We start from the raw sequence: 21098 nt of genomic DNA on the forward strand, positions 1-21098 counted from the left end.
ACAGATTGTTTTGTATTTATTCGCAGAAGCAGCTACGTACGGTCATTTATGTAATTGGTACAGAAGACATGCTAACCTTTGCTATTGCTGGATGACTACTTAAAACTTTATTTGAGGACCTACAGTATCATACTTTACACTACGGATTTTGTCCTTACTTTACGGACAGAGTTATTTTCTTTTATTCGCAGCCGCAGTGACGTACTGGATGGTCAGGAACTGTATTTGATTGGTGCAGAAGCCATGCTAACCATCTGCCAGCAGTAAAATCACAGGCAATAGTGGCCTAGCGGGTAGAGGCACGGCTTCACTATCTCAGTATCAGTAGTTCGATCCTCAGTTGGTTACATTATATTTTTATTTTTTAAACGTTTTTTTTTTTTTTTTTAAACTAATACAGTTACAGTAGTTGGTGCTTATCAAAATCTTTCGGACTTTTCCACAAACAAAAACGATAGTTAATACCCATACTGTACATACTGTACTGCGCTACAGAGAACGTTTTTTTTCAGCAACAATAGATTTCTCCAAACTCAGACACAGACCGACACCTCAGACAATAAGATGTTGATTGCAGTCATACAGTATGTTAATTTCAGTCTGCCTTTTTGTTTCGCTGGTAATTGTACATAATTCAAATGCACCTATCAGCTTCATGAAGGATTTCCTTTGTCTCTGCCAGCATAAATTCAGCTACAGTACATTAAAATTGTCAAACAATCCAGTTTGTTTTTCTGCATCTAAACCGTGTAGAATTGCTACGGATCGTCTCTTCATCTCTTGCCTGTATACAAGCACGAGATTCTACCTGTACACCTGGACTATTCATTCTGCTGAATCCAAAGTCAAGTTGTTGCTGCTTTCGTGTTTCTACCGTTTTACCATCATACTGCCTTCCTTCCGCAAGAACACTACTGTATCTTCTCGCTGGAGCAGTAAGTACACTATACAGTAGTACAGTCATTTGTACATTTCACTGATTGCTGCATTACAGTATACAGTAAGCAGCACTACAAAACGGTCCCTGCGCGGAAGCGCTCGGTTCCCACCCTTCCCTGAATGAAGATGTTTCCCTTCTTTCCCTACTGTTCAAATGCACCCGGTGCAGAATACTGTATACTGTACAAGTGCCATTGAGAATATTGTACAATGTGTTAAAATTGCCTGGTGTGTATGGGCCGCAAATCCCCGACTAGCGATGACAGTACTCTATTAGGGTGGGCTACTGTAGGCTGCTAAATACTAGTTCTCTTCGTAATACCATTGGTGTAATACCGTAAAACACGTATTTTTTCCTCAAACGAGGGGACCGGTGTTTTTCTCATGTTTACAGACTGTTTCGCAGAGTCAGTCAGTAATAGGAGCACATGTGATACAGTATCGTGATTTTCAGCCATGTTGGGAATCGAGATGGCTGCACAGTGCAGTAGAGATAGCGCCATGTGGAATATTGTACAATGTGTTAAAATTGCCTAGTGTGTATGGGACGCAGATCCCCCGCTACATTTGCGAGGGCAGGATCAACTTTCCCTCCCCCTTACTGCACTTCTGCTTCAGGTACTGTACCATACAGTAAGTACCATAATGAACAGTGCATGATTCTCTTGAGGATCATACAGTACACACTAAACGTTTTTCATCTGAAAATTGCCTGGTGTGTATGGTCCAGAGTTCCCCGACTAGCGATGAGAATACTTTATTAGGCTACTGCAGGCTGCCGCTATGGGTATTGTCCATATACTGTAATGTGTAATAAATCCTGGATTGGGGTATTGTCAGTAATATTGTTGTAATACCGTAAATAACGGATCATTTGGCATTTTTTCCCGCATACTGTACTTGTAATTGAAGTAGTCACAGCAATAGGATCACGTGGTATCGTGATTTTCCGCCATTTTAGGGATCAACATGGATGCCACATACAGTACAGTGCAGTGCAGTAGAGATACTGTAGCGCCATTTAGAATATTGTACGTGTTAAAATTGCCTGGTGTGTATAGGCCGCAGATCCCCGACTAGCGATGACAATACTCTATTAGGGTGGGCTACTACTGGCAGGCTGCTACTATGGGTATTCTCGTATAATCTGTGCAACTGTAAATACTGTTGGTGTAATACTGTAAATACTGTATACTGTAGTAACGTATTTTTTCGCAGTTTGGGGATTTTTGCGCATATTAATAGACTATTTCGCAGACTCAGTCATACTGTTTGTGTAAAAAATCCCCTAGCTGTGTACAAAATCCCCTAGCTGTGGGTGTTCGTATTGTAATACTGTACAGTAATTACTGTACAGTAATACTAGATTACAGGTATCCGGAGAACCAGAATACTGTACCAGTTTATTTTTTTATTTTTTTTATTACATTTTTTATTAATTCATTGCATTATTATTATACAGCAGGAACAGCATGTGGTGTCATTGCATTATTATTATTACAGTATACAGAGGGAGCAGCCTGTGGTGTCATGGCATTACTTTTATATTATACAGGGGGAGCAGCCTGTGGTGTCATGGCATTATTATTATACAGAGGGAGCAGCCTGTGGTGTCATGGCATAATGCCATGACACCACAGTCTGCTCCCCCTGTACAATAATAATTATGACACCACAGGTGGCTCCCCCTGTATAATATACAGTAAAATGAATGCCATGACACCACTGGCTGCTCCCTCTGTATAATAATAATAATGCAATGACACCACATGCTGTTCCTGCTGTACTGTATAATAATAATGCAATGACACCACAGGCTACTCCGGCTGTATAATATACAGTAACAATAGTAATACCATGACACAAATTATTATACAGGGGGAGCAGCCTGTGGTGTCATTGCATTATTATTATACAGAGGGAGCAGCCTGTGGTGTCATGGCATTACTTTTATATTATACAGGGGTAGCAGCCTGTGGTGTCATGGCATTATTATTATGCAGAGGGAGCAGCCTGTGGTGTCATGGCATAATGCCATGACACCACAGGCTGCTCCCCCTGTACAATAATAATGACACCACAGGGTGCTCCACCTGTATAATATAAAAGTAATGCCATGACCACAGGCTGCTCCCCCTGTATAATAATTTGTGTCATGGCATTACTATTATTAATAGTAATGCCATGACACAAATTATTATACAGGGGGAGCAGCCTGTGGTGTCATTGCATTATTACAGATACTGTATGTCGTTTTAGATCATGTTAACTTACTACTATCCTGTGTTTTATCCTCGACCAGGCTCCTCCTGTCCTCCTGCGGCTCCACAAATTTCTGTTCCCCTCTCTGCGGCCTCCTGAAGCGTCCCCCACGAGTTGCTCTGCGGGCGGCCCCAGCCTTCCTCCAGTCTCTGAGTGCAGACGCGTGGGTGGGAGGCGTCAACGTCATGACGTCCACACCGCACCCAGCGTCTGCCGACTGCCACTGGGGATAAGAGGGAACAGGCTGCCGGCCGGAGCCCTCCTCCACGTAGCCGTGGAGGCCGGCGGCCATGTTGCTGTGGCCTCAGACATCATTTAAAAAACCACAGTAACATGGCCGCCGGCAGTGAAAAAAAAAAAAAACGGCAATGCGGCCTCAGAAACGGGCGCGGCGGCGCGGCCCGCAGCACACCTGCCAGAGCGGCCTGGGGGGCAGATGGCATCCTGCCCCCCGGCCCAGCCCGCCCCTGCCTCCACCCCTCCTAGTCTGTCTGTCTAAGCCCCATCTGTTAACGTACTGTACTTTTGTTTATCGCTTCATCCCTTTTATTGAAAAAAAAAGCTCATGTCTATGCAGTACGGTCACATAATTTTCGGTACTTGTGACTTACAGTATCTGGGCAGCCAATGTTGAAATTGTATGCCAGTACCCTAAGCATGCGATTTGATGCGATTTCCCTTGAAATTCCTTTGAAGAGAAAATTGCTGTTGCATTGTATGCTATTGTATTGCATGCGATGCGATTTGATGCGATTTTAATACTGTACTGTATGTACAGATGTACCCAGATGCCTGTTTCATACAGTATGTGAAATGGCCCCCCAGACCCCATTTTTAATTGTATTCCCACCCTGATGGCTAAATGCCCCCATTGTTAACGCCACCCCACTATCAACGCCAACCCGAAGCGTGGCGAGCGGCGGCGTTACGCGTCCTCCGACCTTTTCATACCCCCACAATCCACGTCGGCGTGGAGTTGATTTTATATAGTGTGGCGAGCGCAAGTGGGGTGGCGTTAACAATGGGGGCATTTAGCCATCAGGGTGGGAATACAATAAAAAATGGGGTCAATTGTATGATTGTATGCGATGCAATTTGACGCGATTTTAGGTGCGATGAAGAAAATCAGGCGCCCAAATAAGTCACAAGTACTGTACCTACTGTAATTTTCACTACTGTAATACCATAATACAATACTGTATGCTACTGTATTGTACTGTAACTAATGTACTGTACTGTACAGTATGTACTGTATTAACTTGAATCTTATTGTTGTGTATTGTAGAGTGCACTGCCTACTGAAGATGGTGAAAACAAAAAAATTCTATTCTGGAGAACCTACACTTGCATGTCCCAAGAGAATGGCTGCATTAGTGCCAAACATTAAAAATAATATCGTTAAGAAGAAAGCAGGAAAAGAAAATATTCCTGTTGTCAAACTACGGAAAAATGCCAAGGCCAAGAACAAGTCTTTGTTCGCGACTATAGGAGAATCTCACGATGACTGTCTGGTGCAAGACATTAACACTGATGCACAGCAAGACATTAACACAGTGACAGATGTGTCAGTTCCCGTAGATAATGACTTGCACCCTTTGGAGCTTCACATTACACCTCTGGAACAAAAATCTCAATCACCGTCCCGTAGGAAACTTAACTTTCTGGATCACAACCCACCACAATGTAGCTGCACAGGGCTGGTGAGAGACATTTTGGGCAAGATGACCCACCTGGAAACCCAAAACAATGGACTGTCTGTACATGTGGATGAACTGAAAGCGGAAATTCATGTACTGACAGGACAAATTAAAGTGCTGTCAGGAGGTCTGATTGACATGCTTGCTCAAGCCAAACAATGGCAAGCTGCTACAGGGCCACCCATTACACCCACAACATCTAATCCAGTACAATCACAATTTGACTGCCCTGATGCATTTGAAACAGAGGATTTTGACTTGGAAATGACCCAACCAACCACATCTTTCCACTTTTCTGATTTGGAGATGACACCAGCTTCATCCAACCGATTGGCCAGCCCTAGCATGGACACAGAAACTGTTTTACCAAATGAATTGGTGAACATGGACACAACACCAGTGTCATCTCACTGGTTGCCTGCCACACATAATGCTTCAGATACACAACAACGTCAGACCAACTTAACAAGTACCCCACTGACATCTCACTGGTTGGCTGACAGACACAATGCACCATCCCAAGCCTCTAACAACATGGACACTGCAATGGTTGCATCATCCCAATTGTCCCCTGGAAATATGATCGTCGCAACCTTACCTCAACATCAAAGAACATCACCTCTACATGAAAGAACACCTAGAATCATACCCAAAGAATTGTGCGCTGTGGGGATTTCCTTGCCTGACATGCCGCTCAAAGTCATCACAGCTGAGGGTGTCAACACTCTCTTTAAAGCAGCGAAGATGGAAATGCACCGTTATGCACAACAGATTTTCCAAGAGCATGTTTCTTTTGACCTGTATAAGAATTGGTGCAATCGGGTCAATTATGATGGGCAACGTAATAAATTTGCAATCCCAGAAAATCTGCGCCTCGATATAGTGACACGGCTCATGGGGAAATTTGAGCTTACAAAGGCTGATTGTACAAAGATAAAGGACACTATAAATGGATTGCTACGGATGCCCAGAGTTACACGCTGGACGTGCTTACTGTAGCACAGCAACTGGAGACGTCTCTTCAAACTGGCATCTACTGTACTCACAGAACAAAGGACTGGCAATGAAATGGAAAAAAAGTACGTTTATGATCTTACTGTACTGTATCTCTCTCCCTCTCTCCCATCCCCTTCCAACATACTGTATCTCTCTCTCCCCCCCCCCCTGACATCCTTGTGACCATTCAGTACTAACGCTATTCTCTTTTCTTCTCTCCCCATGCCACTCTACAATGAGCAAAATCAAGCGAGTTTGGGACCGAGAACAAAGGACTGGCAATGAAATGGAAAAAAAGTACGTTTATGATCTTACTGTACATTACTGTATCTCTCTCCCTCTCTCCCATCCCCTTCCCCTGCCAACATGTCCCCCCCCCCCCCCCCCCCGAAACCCTTGTGACCATTCAGTACTAATGCTATTCTTTTTTCTTCAACCCTTATCCACCACATGCCACTCTACAATGAGCAAAATCAAGCGTGTTTGGGACCGAGAACAAAGGACTGGCAATGAAATGGAAAAAAAGTACGTTTATGATCTTACTGTACATTACTGTATCTCTCTCCCTCTCTCCCATCCCCTTCCCCTGCCAACAGTTCCCCCCCCCCCTAAACCCTTGTGACCATTCAGTACTAATGCTATTCTTTTTTCTTCAACCCTTATCCACCACATGCCACTCTACAATGAGCAAAATCAAGCGAGTTTGGGACCGAGAACAAAGGACTGGCAATGAAATGGGAAAAAAGTACGTTTATGATCTTACTGTACATTACTGTATCTCTCTCCCTCTCTCCCATCCCCTTCCCCTGCCAACATTTCCCCCCCCCCCCCGAAACCCTTGTGACCATTCAGTACTAATGCTATTCTTTTTTCTTCAACCCTTATCCACCACATGCCACTCTACAATGAGCAAAATCAAGCGAGTTTGGGACCGAGAACAAAGGACTGGCAATGAAATGGAAAAAAAGTACGTTTATGATCTTACTGTACATTACTGTATCTCTCTCCCTCTCTCCCATCCCCTTCCCCTGCCAACATGTTTCCCCCCCCCCCCCCGAAACCCTTGTGACCATTCAGTACTAATGCTATTCTTTTTTCTTCAACTCTTATCCACCACATGCCACTCTACAATGAGCAAAATCAAGCGAGTTTGGGACTGAGAACAAAGGACTGGCAATGAAATGGAAAAAAAGTACGTTTATGATCTTACTGTACATTACTGTATCTCTCTCCCTCTCTCCCATCCCCTTCCCCTGCCAACATGTTTCCCCCCCCCCCCCCCCCCGAAACCCTTGTGACCATTCAGTACTAATGCTATTCTTTTTTCTTCAACCCTTATCCACCACATGCCACTCTACAATGAGCAAAATCAAGCGAGTTTGGGACCGAGAACAAAGGACAGCCACGCCTTGCAAGAAGCTTTGTTGTGACCAACAGTACTTTAAATTATTGTACCTAAAATACTGTATGACTTTGTCCTGTTTAAATTAATGTGCTGTGTTTTTTTTATTTTATTTTTTATTATACTGTATTTGAAGTCCCCACACATGATTCAAATTGTAATGAAACGTACTGACAGTAATGATTGTTATAAATTTTTTATTAAAAAAAAAAAAAATTATATTAATCTTAATAATAAATTGAAAATGTGATTTATTATCCCCTGCAGCATTTGCACCACTCTTCTTAATTCTTCTGTGAAAATAAACAAACAAACAATGTACAGTTTTAGAACAGAAATACTGTACATGTTGAATACTGTACTTTACAGTACAGTAAGCATTACTATTACTACAGTATACTGTACTGTACTTTACCTCTATCCATGGGCGGATTTGTATGAGGGGTGGAGGCTGCCTCGTCCTCTTGTACCCTTGGCACTGTGGAAAAATGAGAAAATATACTTTAAAAATAAAGTTTTTATTACTGTAGTATTATTATTATTATTACTTGTAATACACTAGTTACTGTATGGTTATTACTGTAAAGTACAGTAAGTGTGCGATATGACGTGCAGCATACTGTATGGCAGCAGCTCAAAAGGGAAGGAGGCTGCTGCCAGGGCAATAAGATGTAATCCCTGGCATCGAGCAATAAATCCCTGGCATCAAGCATGTAACATCTAGCAATGAGAATGCACTGTAGGTAAGCCGCAGTTGTGTGGCATAATACTGTACAGTACAGTATGTACTGTAATGGGCATTACGGTGTGTGGCATAATGTGTGTCAAATAATGTGTAAAGGGCAATACAGTATGTGGCCTAATGTGTAATGGCCATTATAGTGTATAGCATTCAGTGTAATGGCCATTACTGTGTGTACCATTATGTGTGATGGGCATCATGGTGTGTGGCATAATGTGTAATGGGCATCACGGTGTGAGGCTTAATGTTGAATGGGCATCACGGTCTGAGGCATAATGTGTAATGTCTGTGTGACATGTAATAGGCATTACGAAGTGTGAGGTGTACCATGTAATGGGCATCACAGTGAGGGCATCACAGTTTGCAGTGCAATGGGCATTACGGTGTGTGGCATAACGTGTAACGGTGTATTGTTGGCTGATTGTATCCTGTGTCTGTTTTTCTTCCCCTATCAGAGCTTGATTATTATACTCATTGTTAGACTATTGTATTACTTGTTATACAGTACCTGTTATTTCCTATTCCTGTAACCCCCTTTTGTCCATTAGGGACTTTAATACATCATTTACGGAGTTTCTATCTCCTTACTTCTACAGTATACTGTGGTCTCGTCTGTTATTCACATACTGTATAGCGATAAGGTATATTACGGACACTGTCCTTAAAGGTGTATTCGCAGATTAGAGACAGAGTACTGCGAAGGGATCTATTATTAAGGTATTGGTTCTTTGGTGTATAATACACAATAAAGGTACGCTACGCTGCGCCACGATTTGTTCGCACGTACCTACTGTAGGTATAAAAGGTACGCTGGTTACGGACATACTGTAATACGTAACCTAGGCTTTTCACTTATTGTCCTTTGGTCATAATAAATCAACATTAACAATTGGTGGGGGGGCCTGTAGAATGCCCGCAGGGTACCAGCGTGGGCCAATGGCACGCCAAGAGAAGACACAATTACTGTACAGTAGGAGAGAAAGAAAAAAAAAAACACAAACTCAATAAAGAAATGACAGGACTTACTCTCAGACGGAGCGGCTGAGGCGGTGGGGGCTGTTATGGTGCCCTGGTCTGCAATCGGAGTCACTGTGGGAAAATGTCAAAAATGAGAACAAGTGCTGTTTACTGTTAATAAACTTACCGTACTCTTAGTACTGTAAATAGGGCGGGGGTGGCTTTACAAAAAGGCGTGGACTGAATTTTATAAAGTGCTGCGCCCGCCATACTGTACTTTAGAAAATCCACTCTGCTCCACAGTGGATAGGACACATACCGCTGCGCATTCCCTGCTTGCGGCTGCCCTGGATAGTGGTTGTTTCAAAAGGAGGCATTTGCCAGTGCAGTACCGGATGTACACTAGTACTGCCAGTGGCAATTGCCTCCTTTTGTGCATCAGAGGCCTTGGCGCAACGCTCCACCCCCACCCCCCTGACATGGACACAACGCTGACTACGCAGGGCTGCGCTAGGCTGCCATTGGCCCACGCTACCAGCGTGGGCCAATGGCACGCCAAGAGAAGACACAATTACTGTACAGTAGGAGAGAAAGAAAAAAAAAACACAAACTCAATAAAGAAATGACAGGACTTACTCTCAGACGGAGCGGCTGAGGCGGTGGGGGCTGTTATGGTGCCCTGGTCTGCAATCGGAGTCACTGTGGGAAAATGTCAAAAATGAGAACAAGTGCTGTTTACTGTTAATAAACTTACCGTACTCTTAGTACTGTAAATAGGGCGGGGGTGGCTTTACAAAAATGACGTGCAGCATATGGCAGCAGCTCAAAAGGGAAGGAGGCTGCTGTGGCTCTGGCATGTGGGAATGCAGTTTAAAAAGGAAGAAGGCTGCGGCTCCGGCAGGTATCTGATACGAAGAGTGCTTAATGCTTTCCGAAAGTGTGTGCAGTGTGCCCCCAAGCAATGAGCATGAAACTTCCACTGTCAATTAGCATTTAACCACCCCCTTCTCAGGTAGCATGGAACCCCTGGTAAAATGCATGTTACCCCTGGAAATGAGCAGTTCACCCCACCCCCCTGGCAATTAGCATTTCACACCCTCTGGCAACGAGCATGAGACACCTGGAATGGAGCATGTAGACCAGGGCAATAAGATGTACTGTAATCCCTGGCATCGAGCAATAAATCCCTGGCATCAAGCATGTAACATCTAGCAATGAGAATGCACTGTAGGTAAGCCGCAGTTGTGTGGCATAATACTGTACAGTACAGTATGTAATGGGCATTACGGTGTGTGGCATAATGTGTGTCAAATAATGTGTAATGGGCAATACAGTATGTGGCCTAATGTGTAATGGCCATTATAGTGTATAGCATTCAGTGTAATGGCCATTACTGTGTGTACCATTATGTGTGATGGGCATCATGGTGTGTGGCATAATGTGTAATGGGCATCACGGTGTGAGGCTTAATGTTGAATGGGCATCACGGTCTGAGGCATAATGTGTAATGTCTGTGTGACATGTAATAGGCATTACGAAGTGTGAGGTGTACCATGTAATGGGCATCACAGTGAGGGCATCACAGTTTGCAGTGCAATGGGCATTACGGTGTGTGGCATAACGTGTAATGGGCATTATGGCATGTGGTATACAGTACTACAGTATGTATTGGCTGTGTGACATGTAATCGGCATTACGGTGTAAATTTTTGACGTGCACCATTGGAACGCACATTTTCTATTATCCCTGTTTTACAAACATTGGTCAAGCCCTGGCATAATGTGTCATGGGCAGTATGGTGTGTAGCATTACTGTATGTAAAATGGTCATTACTGTGTGTAGCATTACAGTATGAGTGTTGGCCATTATGGTGTGTGGCATTATGTGTAATTGGCATTACTGTACTGTATGTTGGGTGGCATTATGTGGAATGGGCATTACTGTGTGTGGCATTATGTGGAATGGACATTACTGTGCATGGCATTACAGTACAGTATGTGGAATTGGCATTACTGTGTGTGTAATTACAGTATCTCTAATGGGCATTAAAGTGTGTGGCATTTTGTGTAATAATAGGCGGTGATGGACATGTCCAGTGATTGACATGCCCCTTGAATGGTGCACCCCCTAATAAAATGGGCTACGCACACCTACTATACTGTACAGTATGCGCAGCAATGCTTACAGTACCTTCTTCATGGCGGATGGAAGCACAGGGACTGTTATATTGGAAGGGGTAAAGAGGACGAGGAGGGGTGTCCAGCCACATCAAGGGCAGGGTGCCCTGGTCTGCAATCGGAGTCACTGTGGGAAAATGTCAAAAATGAGAACAAGGATGGATTGTATGGTCGACCGAAAGATTGTCGACAGTCATAAGGTCGACATACTGCAAGGTCGACAGGTGTCTAGGTCGACATGGGATAAGATCGACAGGTCATCAGGTCGACACAAGCATTAGGTCGACATGGTCTAGGTCGACAGTCAAAAAGTTCACCATTGAGTTTTTCATTATTGTTGACTGAATGTCGACACAGTCAACATGGACAATAGAAAAGTGCATTGCGTCCCCTCAGCCTCGGCCAAAGGCACGCCAAGAAAATACACAAGTTGGAAAGGAAGAAAAAATACACAAACTCAATAAAGAAATGACAGGACTTACTTTCAGACGGAGCGGCTGAGGCTGTAACGGCCCGCAAGGGCAGGGTGTCCTCCTCGCCTTCAAGCGGAGGCACTGTGTGAAGATGAGAAAAATGAGAAAGTGTGCTGTTTAAATAAAGTTACTGTACTCATTACTGGGTTTACAAAAAGGCGTGGACTGGATTTTATAAAGTGCTGCGGCCGCTATAGTGTACTTTATAAAATCAACTCCGCTCCAAAGTGGATAGGACCGCTGCGCTTGGTATGGTCAACCGAAAGATTGTCGACAGTCATAAGGTCGACATACTGCAAGGTCGACAGGTGTCTAGGTCGACATGGGATAAGATCGACAGGTCATCAGGTCGACACAAGCATTAGGTCGACATGGTCTAGGTCGACAGTCAAAAAGTTCACCATTGAGTTTTTCATTATTGTTGACTGAATGTCGACACAGTCAACATGGACAATAGAAAAGTGCATTGCGTCCCCTCAGCCTCGGCCAAAGGCACGCCAAGAAAATACACAAGTTGGAAAGGAAGAAAAAATACACAAACTCAATAAAGAAATGACAGGACTTACTTTCAGACGGAGCGGCTGAGGCTGTAACGGCCCGCAAGGGCAGGGTGTCCTCCTCGCCTTCAAGCGGAGGCACTGTGTGAAGATGAGAAAAATGAGAAAGTGTGCTGTTTAAATAAAGTTACTGTACTCATTACTGGGTTTACAAAAAGGCGTGGACTGGATTTTATAAAGTGCTGCGGCCGCTATACAGTAGTGTACTTTATAAAATCAACTCCGCTCCAAAGTGGATAGGACCGCTGCGCTTGGTATGGTCGACCGAAAGATTGTCGACAGTCATAAGGTCGACATACTGCAAGGTCGACAGGTGTCTAGGTCGACATGGGATAAGATCGACAGGTCATCAGGTCGACACAAGCATTAGGTCGACATGGTCTAGGTCGACAGTCAAAAAGTTCACCATTGAGTTTTTCATTATTGTTGACTGAATGTCGACACAGTCAACATGGACAATAGAAAAGTGCATTGCGTCCCCTCAGCCTCGGCCAAAGGCACGCCAAGAAAATACACAAGTTGGAAAGGAAGAAAAAATACACAAACTCAATAAAGAAATGACAGGACTTACTTTCAGACGGAGCGGCTGAGGCTGTAACGGCCCGCAAGGGCAGGGTGTCCTCCTCGCCTTCAAGCGGAGGCACTGTGTGAAGATGAGAAAAATGAGAAAGTGTGCTGTTTAAATAAAGTTACTGTACTCATTACTGGGTTTACAAAAAGGCGTGGACTGGATTTTATAAAGTGCTGCGGCCGCTATACAGTAGTGTACTTTATAAAATCAACTCCGCTCCAAAGTGGATAGGACCGCTGCGCTTGGTATGGTCGACCGAAAGATTGTCGACAGTCATAAGGTCGACATACTGCAAGGTCGACAGGTGTCTAGGTCGACATGGGATAAGATCGACAGGTCATCAGGTCGACACAAGCATTAGGTCGACATGGTCTAGGTCGACAGTCAAAAAGTTCACCATTGAGTTTTTCATTATTGTTGACTGAATGTCGACACAGTCAACATGGACAATAGAAAAGTGCATTGCGTCCCCTCAGCCTCGGCCAAAGGCACGCCAAGAAAATACACAAGTTGGAAAGGAAGAAAAAATACACAAACTCAATAAAGAAATGACAGGACTTACTTTCAGACGGAGCGGCTGAGGCTGTAACGGCCCGCAAGGGCAGGGTGTCCTCCTCGCCTTCAAGCGGAGGCACTGTGTGAAGATGAGAAAAATGAGAAAGTGTGCTGTTTAAATAAAGTTACTGTACTCATTACTGGGTTTACAAAAAGGCGTGGACTGGATTTTATAAAGTGCTGCGGCCGCTATACAGTAGTGTACTTTATAAAATCAACTCCGCTCCAAAGTGGATAGGACCGCTGCGCTTGGTATGGTCGACCGAAAGATTGTCGACAGTCATAAGGTCGACATACTGCAAGGTCGACAGGTGTCTAGGTCGACATGGGATAAGATCGACAGGTCATCAGGTCGACACAAGCATTAGGTCGACATGGTCTAGGTCGACAGTCAAAAGGTCAACATGGGGTTTTTCCACTGTTTTTTTTACCCGAATGTCGACATACAGTACTGTAGTTTTAAGTGTCCATGCACTCGGCACACTATTTTATTCTCCCACAATGCCCCAGTGCAGTGATGGCTAACCTTAACACTCCAGCTGTTGTTGAACTACACATCCCAGCATGCCCTGCATCAGTTTTAGCATGGCCAAATAGTAAAACTGTAGCAGGGCATGCTGGGATGTGTAGTTCAATAACAGCTGGAGTGTCAAGGTTAGCCATCACTGCCCTAGTGGATATTAGGGCATGAAATACCGCCTGTCGGCTCTTTAAACAGTGAAAAATCCTATGCCGACCTAATGACTTGTTGACCTTGTCCCATGTGGACCTTGCAGTATGTCGACCTAGTGGTGAGGCCCTAATGACTGTCGACCATCTTTAGGTCGACCAACTGAATGCTGCTGCAGGGGCAGAGGACTGGGGGGGGGCACATGGGTGATGCTGCACTTTTATACCGCTACAGTATGTGCGCTTCATCACTGAATACTGTATAACTTTTTGACAAAATATTTTGCTAAATAAACCAACCAACATTTTTCAATGCTAACATTTCATGTCTTTTAATTTTTATTTAAATCATCGAGGGAAGGTTGGCTTCAGTTTCTCACAAATACAGTATCCTATAAACGACAATACATTAGTGGGGGTTGGTGGTGGAGAGCTTTAACACATAGAAATGCTAATGAGTTAGTGTACTTGGAGTGGGGAGGCTAATAGTGTGATTTTTCCTTTCACAGATACAAGATTCAAATGTAAATGTCCTTTTTAGACAATGCAGTCTTTAGACAATGCAGGTTTATAGCGACCCTTAATCAAATTACTGTATCTGTCTGCACTTAACACTACAGAAAGGAGGTTGAACTGGCATCTCTAGTACAATGCAGCTTTGAAAAGGGGAATCCAGTCATCACATTTGAAGAAAACTTTCAGATTTTCACAAATACAGTACAGTACAGGTTGAGTATCCCCTATCCGAAATGCTCAGGACCGCGAGCATTTTGGATAGGGGAATTTTCCGGTTTTTGGAATATTTTTTTTGCAGCCATACTTACCTGTCCCCTGATGGTCCCCGGGCGTCCCTCGGCGTCCGCGCAGTCCGCGGGCGTCCACAGCAGGCCTCCGACATCTTCTCCTGGTCTCCAGCGGTCCCAGGAATGCATTGCGCGAGTGTGCGCGCGCAATGCATTCCTGGGACCGCTGGAGACCCTGGAGAAGATGCCGGAAGCCTGCTGTGGACGCCCGGGGACTTGGTAAGTATGAAAAGAGGGTTAGGGGTTAAAAAATAGAAAAAAAATTCAAATGATTCCAAAAACCACGGTAAGAAATGGCAGGACTTACTCTCAAACTGGGCAGCGGCTGCGCCTGTTGAGCCGGATGGGGCGGCTGTAGCGGCCTGCAAACTTTCAAGCGGAGGCACTGTGGGAAAATTAGAAAAATTAGAAAATGTGCTGTTTTCATAAAGTTACTCTACTCTTATTACTGTAAATGTGGAAGGGGTGGGTTTACAAAAAGGCGTGGACTGGATTTTATAAAGTGCTGCGGATGCCATACTGTACGTTATAAAATCCACTCCCCACCAAAGTGGATAGGACACATACCGCTTGCCACGCTTCCACTTGATGACAAAAGTGCCCTTTCCCTCCTCCTCCTCTGACGTCCTGTGTAAAAATAACATTTACAGTATACTGTAGTGTCCTTTCAAACATTAGTACAGTAAAGTACAAGTACTGTATTTTATTATCCCACCACGCTCTAGTGCACGGGTGTCAAACACAAGGCCCATGGGCCAAATCTGGCCCGCAAGACCTCGACATGTGGCCCACGCAGCCTTCACCTACAGTATTACAGCATTCCCGCCAGCCAATGTTTGTACCGTCATGTGATCAGGGACATCATCCATCAGACTTTGGCCTGGGTAATTTGTACCCCCTACCCCTTTCTCTCGGCACCCCTGATAATACCACACAGTAATGCCCCTTACACATGACACATGTTATTAATGTCCTTATAACCATAATGCCCCTTACACATTATAATAGATATATACTGTATACAGTATATACACTGTATACAGTATATATATACAGTATATATATATATATATTTATTATCTATAAATATAATATATATATTATATATATATAGATATATAGATATATATATTTAACTATATACTGTATATACATAAATATATCTATAATATAAATACACTTGTGGGCAATCTCACATTGATGGCAGTGGTCTCATTTTATAAAAGTTTTAACAACTGCTTTTTTTTTTAACATACTGTATGAGGAGGCAGCGGCTGGGGACCCTGGAAGCTGCTGCGGGGGTGCGGGGGCATCCAGGCAGACATGTCAGGTGGGCGTGTGGCCGGAAGGACCTGCGGGCGGAGGGGTGCCCAGCAGCCTGATGAAATTGTGGCCATTCGGAGGGGTACTGTAGCCGGAATTTAGGTGCATGTTGGGGGAGGGAGCAGGGGGAGGCGGCGGGGCGGCATGCGGGCTGAAAGTGGCTAATCTTTCAGCCCGTGCTGCGTACACACATAATCCGATAGACCGGCGGGTACTTGTGTAGTTTCACGGCGCCACTAAATCGCATGCGATATCACATGCGATTTAATACCTGTTCATATCCCCACTATCCGCTGTGGCGTGGAGTTGATTTTATATAGTGTGGCGAGCGCAGCGAGACACCGAGCCCGAAACTTGGCGAGCGCCGCAAGGGGACACGGAATGCGATATCAGTAATGTACCATAATCCGTGTCCGCTCGCCACGCTTCGGGTTCAGTGGCTCGCTGCGCTCGCCACACTGTATAATTTCGACTCCACGCCGTAGTGGATAGTCGGGAAATAAAGAGGTATTAAATTGCGTTTGATATCGCATGCAAAATCGCATTTCTCCGAATATACTCCGCCCAGCGATCAATTCTGAATCAGGACCCAAAAACTGAAATGCACAGAATAATATGGCCCCTTCTCCCACCCTTGGAAATCAAACCCAGCCCATTATGTACAGTAAATAGCCTTTTACATGAAAGATTTTCAGCAAAGTCTTTCACCTCCTGAACATCTCTTGCTCTTTTGGGAAAATAGATCAGTGTGTACGCACTACTTTGGTGACAGATATATCTATCAAAGATTTTGGCAAAGTCTTTTGAAATGAAAATCTTCAAGTGTGTATGGGCCTTAACAGGAGTAGTGTACAGTACTTACTGGCGACGGAACGGCGCAGGGCCTCCAGCTTCGCAGGCTGCCTTGTGACTAGGTCACTCCATTTTCTTTGGAGTGACCTAATCCTGCGCAGCCGGCAGTACTTGCGCATTATTATCCTGCGCGCATCCTTATAAGCATTGCGCTTCTCCCGGTTACTGCTCAGAGGCTTGTCCCGGCAGCTAACCAAAATGATCAGCTCTGCGTAGCTGTAACGCTGTCTCTGTCTCTGAGCAGAATCCATTTTGGAAGTGAACACTCCCCAGCGCATGACACAAAACGCAGGACACATGGTAGTCAGTAGGCTAAAGTAATCAATCCAGTACTGTACAGTACTATACAGTGAATGAGTTTCTTAACTTTAATAAAATTGTGTCTTCATACCGTACAGTACAGTATATGGGAGGCCTCATACTGTATTAATTTAATTTAATAAACTGTGCGTTGCAGCTGCTACAGTATTATTCCTGCGATTAATACTGTACAGTATGTACAGTTTATGCGGCGCAAGTTTCATCTGCGAATTTTTCCATATTTAGTGGAGGGTTTCCGTAATCTGTGAAGGCTGTAAGGCGTTTAGGTTTATGCGGCGCAAGTTTGTTATGCGAATTTTTCCGTGTTAAGTGGAATTTGTAATGCGAATTTTTCCGTTTTTAGTGGAGGGCTTCCGTTTTTTGTTTGACATGTGACCTGTGTCGACATGTGACATGCGTGGAAGGCGGCCACCATTACAGTATACTGTAGACAACATGGCGCACAGAAACAGAAACTTCTGTGATGCGGAGCTCCTGATTTTGCTGCGGCATGTGGACAAATCCTTGGCCAGTAATGCAGAGAAGAACAGCGCATACAGGAGCGCAAAGGAGGAGATTTTGGAAGTCCTGCACAGGGATAGGAGTATCCTCTCGCTGCAGAAGAGGTGGAGTGACCTGCTTCGGAGGCAGCCAGATAAACTGGCCAAATTGAGGGCCAAGCTGAGCAGAGGTACTGTACAGTACATGACATTAACAAAATTAAAGTACATTAGTACTGTAGTACAGTATTTACTGTTATTATAGCGGGTATGGATAATTGGATAGACACAAACGCAAGGGGACGCGGACACCTGTGAAGCCCGCGTGGGTAAGCGTTTATCTGTACAGGTACATATCCGTGTCCCCTCGCGGTGCTTGCTGGGCTCGGTGGCTCGCTGCGCTCGCCACACTTTCTGTTCTAAACTCCACGGCGACGTGGATAGTGGGGTTATGAAAAGGTCGTTGGACACGTAACGCCGCCCCTCGTGGGCTTGCTGCGCTCGCCACGCTTCGGGTCGGCGTTGGTAGTGGGGGTGGTTTACTATGAAAAAAGGTAATCGGGACATCGGTCAGAATGAACTTAGGTCTACAGTCATTAGGTCGACTGTCAGGAAGGTCGACATGGGCCAAGGTGGACATGTGATTAGATTGACACAAGCATTACAGTATGTCAACATTCAAAAGGTCGACATGGTATATTCCAGTGTTTTTGGAATCCGCCATGTGCTGACAGGCGAAACTGTATTTCATGCCCTATCATCCACTAGGGCAGGGGTGTCAAACTCAAATTAATCCGGGGCCGCATCAGCAGTTTGGTCACCCTCAAAGGGCCGGTTCTACATCTTCCCCAATATTTGCAGATAATAATTACCCCGAAACACAATTTTTAAGGACATACTGTATCAGCAAATAATGTACTGTATTAGGTAATGCAGCACACAGTACAGTATACTGTATACAGGTACTGTATACAGTATACTGTATTTTTAAAAAAATACTACAGTATACAGGTACTGTACAGTACAGTATACTGTATTTGGCTGTACAGTATACAGTATTTGGCGCATGTAGGACACTGTCGCAAGTACTGTACAGTACAGTATGTCGCAGCGTCAGGAGATGGCGATGCGGAGATGTCGGAGCCAAGCTGCGATTGCACGTCCCATGGCTCATTGTATTAGGGTTAGTATTGGTGCAAGCCCTCCAGCTCCCCGTGCCACCGTCGTAGCGGCGTAGCGCTCTCACGCGTGGCCAGACTTACTGTATACAGTACAGTATGTACAGTAGCTGTGATGACGTCCCTGATCACATGACGGTACAAACATTGGGCCTTATTCTGATCGGTGCGGCCCGATGAGAATATGCGGCCACGACCGTGCAGGCGAATCCCCGCCTTCCATACGGATCGCCACCTCCGTCCGTACGCGGATATGTGGCGATCCGCATGAAAGTGGACGGGGATACGCCTCCTCCGTCTTGGGAGCAGCCCCTGCATTCGATGGTCGCCGAACATCGAATGCAGGGCCGCACGCTCCACCAGGTCCCGCCACCCAAGACCACACGGACACTTGTCCGTGTGAAATCATGTATGGGGGCGGGCAGCTGACATCCGGCGATGTCAGATGCCCGCCCCCTACACACGCGTCACGGCTTCATTACCATGCATACGCCCCGCATTTGCATGGGAACGCCCATGAAACGCGGGGCGTATGCATAGGGTAATGAGGCTAAGTAGCCCCTCACGCCCCTCTACGCCCCCTGTGCGGCGTGTAAAGAATACGTGCGGCGAAATCGCCTGCACATGCGCAGAGTGACCATCGGCGGGATGACCGCATGCGGAGAAATCTGCACCGATCAGAATAAGGCCCATTGTCTGGCGGGAATGCTGTAATAGTAGGTGTGTTGACCAAATGAAATGTCGACCTTGACCAAAGTCGACCTAAACCCATGTCGACCTTGCTTTCTGTCGACCTAGTGGTGTTGACCCAATGCACTAATGTTTGAAAGGACACTACAGTATACTGTAAATGTTATTTTTACACAGGACTTCATGGGAGGAGGAGGAGGGAAATGCAGGCCGATACAGCCCCCACCGCCTCAACAAGCGGCGCCGCTCCATCTGAGAGTAAGTCCTGTCATTTCTTTATTGAGTTTGTGTATTTTTTCTTCAGGGGGGTGGGGGTGGAGCGTTGCGCCAAGGCCTCTGATGCACAAAAGGAGGCAATTGCCACTGGCAGTACTAGTGTACATCCGGTACTGCACCTAGACCATGTCGACCTAATGCTTGTGTCGACCTGATGACCTGTCGATCTTATCCCATGTCGACCTAGACACCTGTCGACCTTGCAGTATGTCGACCTTATGACTGTCGACAATCTTTCGGTCGACCATACCAAGCGCAGCGGTCCTATCCACTTTGGAGCGGAGTTGATTTTATAAAGTACACTATAGCGGCCGCAGCACTTTATAAAATCCAGTCCACGCCTTTTTGTAAACCCAGTAATGAGTACAGTAACTTTATTTAAACAGCACACTTTCTCATTTTTCTCATCTTCACACAGTGCCTCCGCTTGAAGGCGAGGAGGACACCCTGCCCTTGCGGGCCGTTACAGCCTCAGCCGCTCCGTCTGAAAGTAAGTCCTGTCATTTCTTTATTGAGTTTGTGTATTTTTTCTTCCTTTCCAACTTGTGTATTTTCTTGGCGTGCCTTTGGCCGAGGCTGAGGGGACGCAATGCACTTTTCTATTGTCCATGTTGACTGTGTCGACATTCAGTCAACAATAATGAAAAACTCAATGGTGAACTTTTTGACTGTCGACCTAGACCATGTCGACCTAATGCTTGTGTCGACCTGATGACCTGTCGATCTTATCCCATGTCGACCTAGACACCTGTCGACCTTGCAGTATGTCGACCTTATGACTGTCGACAATCTTTCGGTCGACCATACCAAGCGCAGCGGTCCTATCCACTTTGGAGCGGAGTTGATTTTATAAAGTACACTACTGTATAGCGGCCGCAGCACTTTATAAAATCCAGTCCACGCCTTTTTGTAAACCCAGTAATGAGTACAGTAACTTTATTTAAACAGCACACTTTCTCATTTTTCTCATCTTCACACAGTGCCTCCGCTTGAAGGCGAGGAGGACACCCTGCCCTTGCGGGCCGTTACAGCCTCAGCCGCTCCGTCTGAAAGTAAGTCCTGTCATTTCTTTATTGAGTTTGTGTATTTTTTCTTCCTTTCCAACTTGTGTATTTTCTTGGCGTGCCTTTGGCCGAGGCTGAGGGGACGCAATGCACTTTTCTATTGTCCATGTTGACT

At 45.2% G+C, this 21098-nt stretch overlaps 2 protein-coding genes and 1 long non-coding RNA gene across 3 annotated transcripts; 1 reads left to right on the top strand and 2 right to left on the bottom strand.

Moving 5' to 3' along the window:
• Positions 1 to 372: 372 nt before the first annotated feature.
• LOC146008793 (uncharacterized) lies at positions 373 to 6239 on the top strand. The gene is made up of 2 exons (XM_083148479.1): positions 373 to 935; positions 4487 to 6239. Exon 2 carries the CDS (start codon positions 4506 to 4508, stop codon positions 5895 to 5897), a length of 1392 nt encoding a protein of 463 aa, XP_083004605.1. The 5' UTR covers positions 373 to 935; positions 4487 to 4505; the 3' UTR covers positions 5898 to 6239.
• Positions 6240 to 7474: 1235 nt separating this feature from the next.
• On the bottom strand, positions 7475 to 11882 carry LOC146008800 (uncharacterized). Its single transcript, XM_083148489.1, has 6 exons — positions 11655 to 11882; positions 11186 to 11299; positions 9632 to 9694; positions 9065 to 9127; positions 7712 to 7774; positions 7475 to 7589 (listed from the first exon to the last, which is right to left on the bottom strand). Coding segments are annotated over exons 1-6 (381 nt in total). The 5' UTR covers positions 11656 to 11882; the 3' UTR covers positions 7475 to 7512.
• A 1468-nt stretch (positions 11883 to 13350) lies between these two features.
• Positions 13351 to 15782, bottom strand: LOC146030328 (uncharacterized). Its single transcript, XR_014455833.1, has 3 exons — positions 15368 to 15782; positions 15108 to 15185; positions 13351 to 13407 (listed from the first exon to the last, which is right to left on the bottom strand). It is a non-coding gene; the product is annotated as an uncharacterized LOC146030328 (long non-coding RNA).
• Between the last annotated feature and the right edge of the window lie 5316 nt (positions 15783 to 21098).

This window comes from Crinia signifera, chromosome 1 (genome assembly GCF_055691185.1).
Source record: "Crinia signifera chromosome 1, ASM5569118v1, whole genome shotgun sequence".
NCBI lineage: Eukaryota > Metazoa > Chordata > Amphibia > Anura > Myobatrachidae > Crinia > Crinia signifera.

Coding starts and splice junctions, on each gene's coding strand:
- LOC146008793 (XM_083148479.1), top strand. CDS start 4,506: ATGGTGAAAACAAAAAAATTCTATTCTGGAGAACCTACACTTGCATGT.
- LOC146008800 (XM_083148489.1), bottom strand. Junction 9,695..11,185: donor TTCCATCCGCCATGAAGAAG/GTACTGTAAGCA, acceptor ATTTTCCCACAG/TGACTCCGATTGCAGACCAG. Junction 9,128..9,631: donor CTCAGCCGCTCCGTCTGAGA/GTAAGTCCTGTC, acceptor ATTTTCCCACAG/TGACTCCGATTGCAGACCAG.